Source organism: Typopeltis vanoorti, chromosome 13 (assembly GCF_054136105.1).
Source record: "Typopeltis vanoorti isolate ZY-2024b chromosome 13, IOZ_Tvanoo_1.0, whole genome shotgun sequence".
Lineage (NCBI taxonomy): Eukaryota > Metazoa > Arthropoda > Arachnida > Uropygi > Thelyphonidae > Typopeltis > Typopeltis vanoorti.
This window is the reverse complement of record NC_143561.1, coordinates 18,625,693-18,638,711: the sequence shown is the minus strand read 5'-3', so window position 1 is coordinate 18,638,711 and position 13,019 is coordinate 18,625,693. Positions and strand designations below refer to the sequence as shown.

Below are 13,019 nucleotides of genomic sequence, written 5' to 3'. Positions count from 1 at the left end.
CTTCAGTGGTTGTTTTTGGAGTTAGTTGTTGTCTCTATATTGTGTATTTTTATTATTATTATTATCTGAGACCTCCAGGGAGTCAAGTTTTTGGTTACCGAGAAGGCAGAGTTGGAATCGGATGCATAACGGAAGAAGATAACATGAGTTTTCATTATTTGGATATTTAGTATACTTAAATATGTTTTATACTTATAGTTAACTTATACAGTTATCCTATAGTTATACTCACTTATACTTATTTAGCGTTTAGTTGTAATAATTCCTCGACACTATTTTGAATAATGGCGGCAGCTAAAATTGCAAATGGCGTATCCCCAAGTCCTCACCATTTAAGGACTCTATTTTGCGTGATATAATAAGGAATTTTGTGGCATGTGGGACTTGTGGAATGTATGCGTCCTGGCAGGTGTATGTGGCAGGTGAGAGAAGGGGAAATACGTATATGCGCAAAATGCAGGCAATGGGAGGAACTTTTCAAGTTCCTCCCATTGCCTGCATGAAAACATAAGTGCAATTTTTTGTCACTACAGTTTGACGAATCTACTGATTACGCTGGTACTGCACAATTACGTATTTTTATTCGAATGGTTTAGGGGATGCTTAAGGGTCAAAGCTGTATAACTGAGAGGAGACCTCCACATAGCCTTTAAAGGAATGCGGAGAACCGACCAGGGCTTCTGACCTAATGTCCAATCCTCACCTTCTCGTGGTGCACCCTGTTGGGTATCTACTTTGATACTGAACGAACGAGGATGGGCTGGCAATTTGGGATTTAGCCGACCAAATTGTATTCTTATTGGTTAAACCAAAATAAAAAATGATGGTACAACATGACAAAATTTAATGCCGGCTGGGGCGTCGCCCGGTTAAACAAGGCCCCCGTTGTTTTTGCCAGGGAACCAGGGCGAACAGCGAAAAGTCAGCTACTGGAACAAATCTGAAAACAAACCCCAACTCAACATCACCAGAGTTAAAGATCGGTACTATCAACGTAAGAAGCCTGAATGGCAAAGAAATGGAGCTAGCTGAGGAATTAGATAAGTACCAGATCGACATAATAGGGGTGACTGAAACAAAAAAGACCAAAACTGGTGAGATCTTTCTGAGCAATAAATACAAAATGTTATATTCAGGCAATAACAATCAAGGAAAAGAAGGAGTAGCCATAGTATTCAACACAAAATACGAGGCTAATCTTCTTGAATGGCAGTCAGTCTCAAGTAGAGTAATGTGGGCAAATATGAGAATGGGGAACTGGACAATGAGACTTATTTGTGCCTATGGTCCCACAGAAGGTTCTACTAAGGTAGAAGTGGAGGAATTTTTTGAGGCTTTAGAAAAAGCAACTGACACAATGAAAAATGAAAAGTTGATCCTTGTTGGGGATCTAAATAGCAGAGTAGGAAATGATTGTGAGACATACAAAAATATTTTGGGAAAATTTGGAGAAAAGAGCAAAGCTAATAATCATGGCAAATATCTGTTGGATTTCTACTCAGGACATGGACTGGTCATTACTAACACCATGTTCCAACATAAAAATGTGCACAAATTCACATGCAGAGAAGAGGCAAGGAATAAGAAAAGTCTCATTGACTATGTTATTGTTGATAGTGATGTTTTCTCCCTGGTGCAGGACACCAGAGTGTACAGAGGATTTGAAATTGGAAGTGATCACTATTTAGTCTTGAGCAGGATAAAATTGAATTTCATATTGAAAAGAATAACATGTAAGAAAGTTTTAAAGCGAATAAAAGTTGAGCAGCTCTCAGATGTAAACTGTAGACTAAAATACAGAAATATTATTGAAAGAAAATGAAAGAGTTTGAGAACAGGAATCAAACCTTGGAGATTCAGTGGCAAACTCTGAAGGAAACATTGATTGATTCTGCCAGAGAGGCATGTGGTGAGGTTGTGTGCAAAGATAAAAAAATCAGAACTCCCTGGTGGACACAGGAAGTTAAAGAGGCAGTGAAGGAAAAGAAGAAAGCATATCAAAAGTTCCTGGCAAATAAGTCAGCTTTTACTCTTACAGAATACAGAGACAAATGTAAGAAAGCTAAACAGTGTGTAAAACTAGCTAAACAAAAGTCATGGGAGGACTTTGGCAAGAATATAGAAAATAAATATCAAGAAGGCGGCAAAATATTCTGGAGGTTGTTGAAGAAGCTTAGGAATGGAGGAAAGAGTGCTGTAAAAGGAATTAGAGATGATAAACGTGAAATGAAAACAGGAGAAAAAGATATCCTTGAAGTATGGAGTAATTACTTTGAAAAACTGCTAAATGAAACAAGCAGTGATGACAGCACAGTGATAAACAACACTGACCAGGCATGCAGTCAGGAATACATATCCATACTTGAAGTAGAAAAAGCCATCAAAGGCTTGAAATGTGGAAAGGCAGCAGGAGTAGATGATATTCGACCAGAAATGCTGAAGTATGGTGGTATAAGAGTCTTACAGTGGCTGCACTGCATAGTTCAGAAAGCCTGGACAGAGGGACGAATTCCCGATGATTGGAGTAGAGCTCTCATAGTACCCATATATAAAAAGGGAAATAAAACTGAATGTGAGAATTACAGAGGTATTTCCCTACTGAGTGTTCCTGGCAAGATCTATGCAAGTATACTTGAGAAACGGTTGAGAAGAATTGTGGAAGAAAAGCTTGGTGAAGAACAAGCTGGATTCAGGCCAAATAGAGGCTGTCAGGATCAGATCTTCACTTTACGACAAATAGTCGAGAAAGCATGGGAATATAACAAAGATCTGTATTTAAGTTTTGTCGATTTGGAAAAGGCATATGACAAGGTGCCAAGAGAGAAGCTATTCAATACGCTGCAGTTATATGGTGTCAATGGGGCATTATATCAAGCAATACTTAGTCTTTATTTGAGTTGTAAGTCAGCAGTTAGAATTGAAGGAAGTACAGGAAGATGGTTTAATGTTAAATCTGGTGTGAGACAAGGATGTACATTATCCCCTCTGTTATTCATTATCTATATGGATCACATTATGAAGGAATGTGGTATTAAACCTGATATCAAAATTGGAGATGTTAATGTCAGCTCTTTGCTTTATGCGGATGATGTTATACTTCTAAATAAATCCGCTACAAGTCTGCAAGATTCTCTGACTAAATTGAATAGCTGTTGTAATAGATATGGTATGAAGGTCAGCAATAAAAAGACAAAGACAATGAAAATAGGCAGAATCATTGAAAATGTCAACTGTGTTGTGAATGGAGAACCTGTGGAACAAGTAAAACATTTCAGCTACTTAGGCACAATTTTTACTGAAGATGGTAAACTAAATATAGAAATAGACAACAGAATCAGTCAAGCTGGTATCGTGGGAAGTCAATTGAATAAATTCATATGGAATAAGAAAGAAATTAGTCGGAACACTAAATTAGCTGTATACAAGACTGTGTTCAAACCAATTTTAACTTATGGATCTGAGAGCTGGGTCAGAAGTAAAACACTTGACCAAAGACTAGAGACCGCAGATATGAGAGTCCTGAGAAAGATTAGAGGCGTGAACAGATGGCATCAATGGCAATATCATATTAAAAATGAGGATATTAGGAAAGAACTTGACATTGTCAGCATCCAGGAATGTGTTAGCAGAGCTAATCTCAGATGGTATGGTCACTTAAATAGAATGGGAGAGGAAAGAATAGCAAAACAAGTGTTCTCTGCCAGGTTGGCAGGAAAACGACCCAGAGGAAGACCAAGATATAGGTGGATTGATACGGTACAAAGTGCCTTAGACGATAGAAATATAAGATCTGATAATGTTGGAGTCTTGACAAGTAACAGACTGATTTGGAGGAAAATTGTAGATAGGAAGTTAGTAATGATGTAATTTTTTCATGTAGTACTGTCATATCCTGTACACCCCTTGAGGGTACATGGCAGGAATTTGATGATGATGATGATGGTTTTTGAGAATATATCTGCTACAGAAGAATTATTAACCATTATTCCAATTCAAGGATGAACAAGAGGTCAAGATATCTATGATTTATATAAGAATTACATTGTACGTACAAGTTTTCCAATTCATAAGTTAGTGTCAATAACTACGGACAGAGCACCTGCAATGGTAGGTAATAAAATCGGTTTCATCATTCTTTGTAAAAACGATGAAGATATACCAAGTTTTGTGGACTATCATTGCATCATCCATCAGCAGGCCTTGTGTTCAAAAGTACTGAAATTCAATTATGTTATGAACGTTGCTTTCAAAAATTGTTAATTCAATAAGATCAAATAGCTTGCTGCGTCGTCAATTTCGGGCTTTGCTAAAAGAATGCAAGAGTGAGCATAGTGAATTATTGTTACATACTGACATAAGATGGTTAAGCCGTGCCACATTTTTAGCAAGATTCAGAGAACTTCTTCCAGAAATAAATTCGCTTTTGAAAAACAGAAATGATTCACATCCAGAATTAAATGATAAAGAATGGCTACTTGACCTCTCCTTTTTCTGTGACATTACAGAAAAACTAAATAACCTAAACTTAGAATTACAAGAAAAAAATAAAACAATCATTTATATGATAAGCTCCTTAAAATCATTCAAGGAAAAATTAAACATGCTTGAAATACAATTAACGTGGTGCAAATTGAAACATTTAAAAAATTTGGCTGATTAGTCAAGGGATATACAAAACGTCACCTTTAATAAACACGCTGAAAGCATAAGACTTTTAATGAACGAATTTGAGGTAAGATTTGAAGGAATCAGTAAGCTCGATGATATCGCTACTTTTTTATCATATCCCTTCAATGAAAATATTAATGTTGAGAATACAGCTTCAAAATTGAATGAATTTCTCGACACAAATAGAGTAGATTTGAAAGAAGAAATTATAAATATGAAATGCTATATCCACCTCAAATTAATTGCTTCAAATAATACTTTTTGGAAGTTGATCCACAAAAGTAAATATCCAAATATTTACTTTTGTGGATCGTTTTCATGTATGAATGCTATTAAGACAAAGCATAAATTGCAGCTAAGTGATCAACATCTGGCATCGTGTTTATGAATTTCTTTAAGTTCGTATGATCCAGATTATGATCGCTTTGCTGCATAATGATTAAATTAAATTAAATTAAAATATTCAATTTTGTTTGTATAATTTTATTTAGTTTTTTGTATTTTTTATTGCTATTATTTTTTTAATAAAGTTATGACCAATAAATTTTATTTTCTTTTGTTATATTTATTGCCTTATAAACTTTTAAAAATCTCGAAAATATTCCACAATTTTCAATCGGATCTATGGTCACCCACAGAGATATTTTCACTAGGTAAATAGCCCCCAACGTCTAAACGTTTGGCCACCCACGCTTTAAACTAATGTCAGGAGTATCCGGAATAAAGGAGAAGAATTGGTGTGGTGCTGATAGCATCATCCTGGCCAAAGATTATTGGGATCACTGAGACCTGGTTGACAGAACAGGATATAATAACAGGAATAGAAGTAGCAGGGTACAGCATTTTTCAACAGGATAGGAAATGAAAGCATAGTGGTGGAGTACTACTTATGATAAGTGACGATTTATGTCCTCTAAGAGTGGAGACTTTGGAAGGCAGTGACACTAATGATTCTGAAAGCATATGGTGTGAGGTAGAGGTGGGCAAGACAGGATATTTTGTGGGGTGTTGCTACAAACCAAGGAGAACAGAGGGTGGTGACCAGAAGATGTTTAGACAGTTGAGCTTGGCAATTGCAAGAAGAATGATTGTTATGGGAGATTTTAACTACAGCAGTATAAACTGCTGCTGTAGTTAAAAGCTTGACAGAGAGGAAGATGCACGTGGCAATAAGGGTATGGAATTTCTAGAATTCTTGAGGGACAAATGTCTTAGGCAACATGTAATAGAGGGAACAAGAGGTTAAAGAGTTTTGGATTTGGTCATAGCATCAGAAGAGTTGATAATAACTGAGATGACATCTCTCCCACCATTTGGAGAGAGTGACCATGTGGTTTTGACTTGGAAGATGAATAGACATGTAGGGGGTATCATAGAGATGGGAACATATGTGGAATTATAAGGTAGGTGATTATAATAGTCTTAGATATCAACTTGGGAAACTTCATGATGGGAGAAATTGGAAGGTCAGGATATCATTAGTGCTTGGGAAAGGAATATTTATTAGCAGCAATAGTAAGCTGTATTCCACAAGTGCAGAAGAGGACATAATTTGGTGTAAAGTGGATAACAAACAATATTAAACAGGAACTGCATTTGAAAAAGAGGCTATGGAAGAGATATAAAGAGACAGGTGAAGAGAAGATGCATGAAGAATATAAGACACAGGCCAGGAGAGTGACTGGTATGGTAAGGAAGGCAAAACTGGAATATGAGAAGAGGTCGCTAACTAGAATTGAGCCTAACTAAGCCTTGCTACTAGAATTGAGAAGAGGTTGGCCCAAAGATCCGAAGAGAATCCTAGGAAATGTTTTCGCTATGTGGCCAGTAGGAAGAGAAATGATTGTGGAAGAATGACACTGGGGAAGTGGATAGAAATGGGAATAGAGTGACTGATGCAGAGGACATAGTGGAATTGTTCAATGAACACTTTATTGGAGTATTTCATCCTGGAGGAGTAAATTTTAATACCAGAAGGATAGGGCAGGTTTGAGGCTTAGAGGTGCAGAAGGAGAGTATGTTCCAAATACTGAATACTCTGGATGTCAGTAAAGTTGTGTGATTGGATGGTATTTCACCATGAGTTTTGAGAGAATGTGCTAAAGAACTCTCTGCTCTTTTGACCTGGCTTTTCAATGGAAACTCTGGCTATGGGAAAGATGCCCAAGGAATGGAAGGAAGGTAAGCTAGTGCCATTGCATAAGAGTGGTAGCAGACTGGAAGTGTCTAATTATAGACCAGTTTGTATGTCATCAGTAGTTGTTAAGATCTTGAAGAAATTAGTGAGGGACTGTATACAGCAAGGAAATTATATGAACAACAAAGAAATGATATTCCTGAACAGACTGATTTAGAAGGACCATCCATTTTACTCTGTGAAGTTGAAAATGCCATCAGAAAACTAAAACCACATAAAGCTGCATGAATAGATAACATCTTGGCAGAATGGTTGAGGGCTCTCGATGAAGGAGGACTGAAATTTCTAACAAAATTATGCACTAAAATATACGAGACTGGATTTCTACCCAAAGATATTAATCACTCAATTTTTGTTCCAATTCCCAAAAAAACAAAAGTTACAAAATGTGAAGAGTTCAGGACAATCAGCCTCATCAGTCAAGTATCAAAAGTCCTCCCATAGATTATTTTTGAAAGAAACAAAAGAAAAATAAACATAGAAATAAATGATACACAAAGTGGCTTCAAGGAAAATGTAGATACAAGAGAAGGTATTTTCAACATCAGAACCATCATAGAAAGATATCTAGAAAAACAAAAAGATGTGTACCTCTGCTTCATAGATTACAAAAAGGCATTCGACAATGTCCAACATGAACAATTAATTGAAATCCTTTCAAAATTAGGCATGGATGGAAAAGACATTAGGCTATTAACTAATCTTTACTGGGCACATACTGCATCTTTGAGAATAAATAGAGAGACCTCAGAAGAATTCGCAGTTCAGAAAGATGTGAGACAAGGGCTGTGTCTTTTCTCCGATTCTCTTTAACCTGTACACAGAAGAAATATTTAATAAAATTAGTAACCTCAAAGGAATCACTGTAGGGTGCAGAAATATTAATAACCTAAGATATGCAGATGACATGGTTCTTCTAGCTGAAAACAAATATGATCTCAAAACTCTTATAGATGAAATCCTCAAGTATAGCAAACAGTATGACCTCAGTTTCAATTTAAAAAGACAAAAATCATGATAATTTCAAGAGAAAAGAAAATACCAAAAATATTCATCAATATAAAAGGAAATAAATTAGAACAGGTGCAAAAATACATATACCTCGGACACTTGATCACAGAGAATGGCAGGACAGAAGATGAAATTAGAAAAAGGATTGAAATTGCAAGGTCAACTTTCAACAGTGTGAAAAATCTACTAACATCTTGAGAATTGAATCTGAAAACAAGACTAAAAATCTCAAATGCTACATATGGTCTACATTATTATATGGAGTAGAGACATGGACACTCTCAAATCTGAGTGTGAAAAAACTGGAGGCCTTTGAAATGTGGATGCTGCAAAGAATTATGAGAATATCATGAAAAGACAAATGAAGAGGTACTAGAGATGGCAAGCGTAAACAGGAGCCTGATGAAAGAAATTAAAAAGAGAAAAGTCAGATATTTTGGACATATTCTGAGACATAACTGCCTACAAAGGACACTTCTCGAAGGAACTGTTGAGGGAAAGAGGAAGACAAAGACCGGAGTGGATGAAAAATATAGAAGACTAGATCTATCTCTCATATGAGGAATGCAGCAGAGAGGCACAGAATAGGACATGGTGGAGACACATGGTAGTCAATCTCCTCGAGGGAGAAGACACCTGACAGGACAGAAAGATATACCTGATACAATATCCTCAATAATTAATAATCTTTCAGATCTCTTCTTCTCCTTTTCCTGTATACAGCCTGAGAGGTCTCTTCCACCATAGAATAAATGCTGCTTAAATTTATGCTGTATTATGTCAGTCATCTTTTAAACTTTTTGATTAGTCCAGAATTGCTTTCACAGATTGATTTAAACATGCATATACAGTATATGCCTTAAATATCTTCTGAGTCATGTAATATTTCAATTTCTTTCAGGCACAGTCAGTAAAAGCTATTTCATCAATTTGCCGTAGGAGTGATGAAATATCCTTTTATACATGCATTCATCATCAAGAAGGTATGTATGTGTGTATTTATATCTTGGCAGTCATTTTTGGTAAATTGTTAGTATTATAAAAATTTAAAAAAAAAAACTGTCCTTATAATGTGCTTATTGCATATGTATATTTTTGTCAGTCTAAATATTATCATTATCCTATTAATATCCCATGCAGCTTTTCTTAATACATTTACTCATTACTCTTTCCACCAGGCATTCCACTGACTATAATAACGTATAAAGAATATATACCTTAATTCAGATACGTGCATTACTTTTACTTGGTGTAGTTAGCCAAGAGAATAGACTCTCCACTTTTCACCTTAGGTTTGTTTACATAGTAGAATCATTGTTTATGATTTTTAGGTGATAGAAGAAGATCATCACATAGTGTGAAACTGCTTGGATTATCTAATATTTATACATGATAGGTTTATAGCCAGTGTTCTTTAAGCATCAGAGTTAGATGACTAGGAGGTGACTTCCACTTGACTTTTAAGGAATGTAGAAAAAGGGGACCAAGGCTCCTGGCCTAATATTCAGTCCTCATATTCTCATAGTGAGTCCATTAGTAAGTATCTGTTTGGACACTGAACAGATTGAAGATGGGTTGACAATTTGAGATATAGATGACCAAATTGAACTTTGTGTTTGCTTAAACCAAAAGGTAATAGTACAATATTATTATTATTGTTATTATTATTATTATTATTATTAGGAAAATTGTTGATAGAAAGTTAGTAATGAAGTAAATTCTTCATGTAATACTATCATAATATCCTGTACACCCCCTGAGGATACATGTTAGGAATTTGATTATTATTATTATTATACAGGTGAGAAATGGTAAGTATCTGCTGGATTTCTGCCCATCATATGGACTAGTCATTACTAACACCATGTTCCAACATAAAGATGTACACAAGTCATGTGGAGTGAAGACATAAGAAAAGCCCAGTTGTTGATAGTGATATTTTCATGCTGGTTCAGGATACAAGAGTGCACATTGGACATGAAATTGGAAGTGATGACCATCACTTAATTCTAAGTAGGATAAAACTGAATATCACATTGAAAAGAACAGTATGTAAGAAAGTTTTAAAAAGAATTAAAATTGAGTAGCTTTTACAGGTAAACTGTAGACACAACTATATAAACATTATTGAAGAAAGAATGAAACAGTTCAAAAACAAGTAGTTTCTTCAGAGTTTGCTACTGACATTCTAACCGTGGAATCTCAAGGGTAAAGTCTGAAGAAAACATTCATTGATTGATTCAGCTAGGGAGGCATGTGGTGAAGTTGTTTTCAAGGTTAGAAAAATAAGAACACCATGGCAGACATAAGAAGATAAAGAAGAAACAGTCCTGGAAAAGAAGAAAGCATACTGAAAGTTCTTAGAAAATAAGTTGGTAGATGCCTTAAAAATATAGAGAAAAATGTAATAGAGCTAAGTATGTGTGAAAGTAGCTAAACAAAAGTAGTGGGAAGAATTCGATAAGATTATAGAAGTTAGATATCAGGATGGGAACAAAATGTTCTGGAGGCTATCGAGAATGCTGAGAAATGGAGTAAAGAATACTATGAAAGGAATCAAGGATAATAAAGGTAATATGAAAACTGAAGATAAAGAAATCCTGAATATCTAAAGTAATTATGTTAAAAGGCTATTAAATGAAACTGGCACTGACAGAATTGTAATAGAAAAGTTTTGAGAAAAATGCAAACAGGAGTATATATCATTACTTGGTAGAAAAAGCTGTCAAAAACTTGATTCATGGAAAGGCAGCTGGAGAAGACGATATTCAACTAGAAATGCTTAAATATGGAGGTATAAAAGTTTTTCAGTGGCTGCACTGCAAAATTCAGAGGGTAGATGATAGTTGAGGTTACGTGCTAAAGTTTGATTTGCAATAATAGGTCTTGTTTGAATGTGGTGTACATCATTTACAGTATATTACCATTAAGGTCACAAATATTGTAACGTACTTATGATAATATTTTGTTTTGCAAGTATTACTGATATTTTATGGGATTATTTTAGTGGGAGATTTTTTGTAATCTATAATAAAGCTATATTTAATATTTTTATATAGTATTTCCATTCATGAGATGATATTAAACCCATGATGAGCAAAAAGGTGAGGAAAATGAAGAGACTTGTTAACATTAAATTTATTATTATTATTATTATTCAGGCCTCCATGGTTAAAAGACTCATCGTAGGAGGTCCTTCCTAGGAACTCAAATTCTATCAAGACTCATCGTGGGAGGTCCCCTCTTAGGAAACACAAAGTCTATCCTACCACTCCTTAAACTCATTGACAGTTCTCGCTCACCACTCTCTCAAGCAATGCATTCTATGGTTCAACCACCCACCATGCAAAGAAACCACTCCTCACCCTCTTGCTCACAGTTTCCTTTCATAACTTCCAGGGATGGCTCCTTATCATCACTCCTTCACGCTCTTCAACCAAGCGAAAGAACTCCCCAGTGTCAACCCTGTAACCACCTCTCAACAGTTTAAAAGTCTCAATCATATCACCTCTCCTTCTTCTATCCATCAAACTCTGCAGTCCACATTCCCTCAGCCAATCCTCATAACCAAAATTGCACAGTCCTGAAACCATCTTTGTCATCCGTCTTTGTACCCTTTCCACAGTTAATTTATCCCATTCAAATCCTGGGGACCAAATCTGAGAACATTAGTCTAAGTGTGGTCTGATCAGAGATTTATACAACAGAATGATAACCCTTTTTATCTCTGCAGGTCAGTGTCCTCCTCATAATTGCAGCAATCCTCTGTGTTACCTTCACCACCTTTGCAATATGTCCCCTAAATTTCAGGTTTCTATCAATCATCAATCCCAGATCTCCTGTCTCCCCTACTTCCTCCAGTATAACTCCTCCCATAGAGTATGCAGCATCCCATCGATGTTTCCCAAACCTCAAGACCTTACATTTTGCTCCATTAACCTGATATCCCCATTCATTTCCCCGCCTGTCTAGCTTATTCAAATCCTCTCACAGGGCTACCACATCTGCACTATTACTAATAACCCTTCCAAGCTTCACGTCATCTGCAAACAACTGACTATCCCCTTGCAATCCACTGACAATGTCATTGATATAAAGGTTAAACAGTATAGGTCCCAGTACTGAGCCCTGTGCGACTCCACTTGTGATCCTCTGCCTCCTTGAAACTGCCCCACCATACACAACTCTCTGATACCTATCGGACAGCCAATCCTGAATCCAGTTGACCAACCTGACATCCAGACCCATGTGCTACAACTTAAATATCAGCTTATCATGTGGCACCCTGTCAAATGCCTTCACTAAATCCAAGAAAATGTATATGCCTTTCCCTCATCTACTGCTCTTGTAACTTTATTATAAAAGGCTAGAATATTACTAAAACAAGAGTGCCACCTTCACAAATCCACGTTGACTCTCACAGATAACATTACCCTCATCTGCTCAATGCTGTATACGGTCCCTCCCTATTTTCTCCAAGATCGTAACAACTACTGATGACACACAAACTGGCCTATAATTAGACACTTCCAGTCTGCTACCATCCTTATGCAATGGCACTATCTTATCTTCCTTCCATTCCATGGACACCTTTCCCGTAGCCAGAGTTTCATTGAAAAGTCAGGTCAAAGGAGTTGTTCTTTAGCACATTATCTCAAGACTCGTGATGAAATACCCTCATACCAGTTCAACAGCTTTACTGACATCCAGAGTACTCAGCATCTGGAACACACTCACCTTCTCCACTTCTAAACCTCGAACTTGCCCTATCCCTCTAGTATTAAAATTGACTCCTCCAGGATGAAATATTCCAATAAAGTGTTCATTGAACAATTCCACTATGTCCTCTGCATCAGTCACTCTATTCCAGTTTTTATCTCACAATGTCAATCTTCCACAGTCATTTCTCCTCCTACTGGCCACATAGCTAAAACATTTTCTTGGATTTTCTTTGGATCTGAGGGCCAATCTCTTCTCATATTCCAGTTTGCCTTCCTTATCATACTAATCACTCTCCTAGCCTGTGTCTTATATTCTTCATGCATCTGCTCTTCACCTGTCTCATTATATCTCTTCCATAGCCTCTTTTTTTTATGCAGTTCTGTTTAATATTGTTTGCCATCCACTTTACACCAAATTATGT

The 13,019-nt window shown here is 36.3% G+C and overlaps 1 protein-coding gene across 2 annotated transcripts in view; it reads left to right on the top strand.

Moving 5' to 3' along the window:
* LOC150099965 (reversion-inducing cysteine-rich protein with Kazal motifs-like) overlaps positions 1-13,019 on the top strand; it is a 364,445-nt gene that overhangs the window by 77,527 nt on the left and 273,899 nt on the right. For both annotated transcript variants that reach the window (XM_090402524.1, XM_090402523.1), the window contains exon 6: positions 8,778-8,859. In XM_090402524.1, coding sequence (XP_090258650.1) covers positions 8,778-8,859 — 82 coding nt within the window. The remainder of the gene's footprint in view (positions 1-8,777; positions 8,860-13,019) is intronic.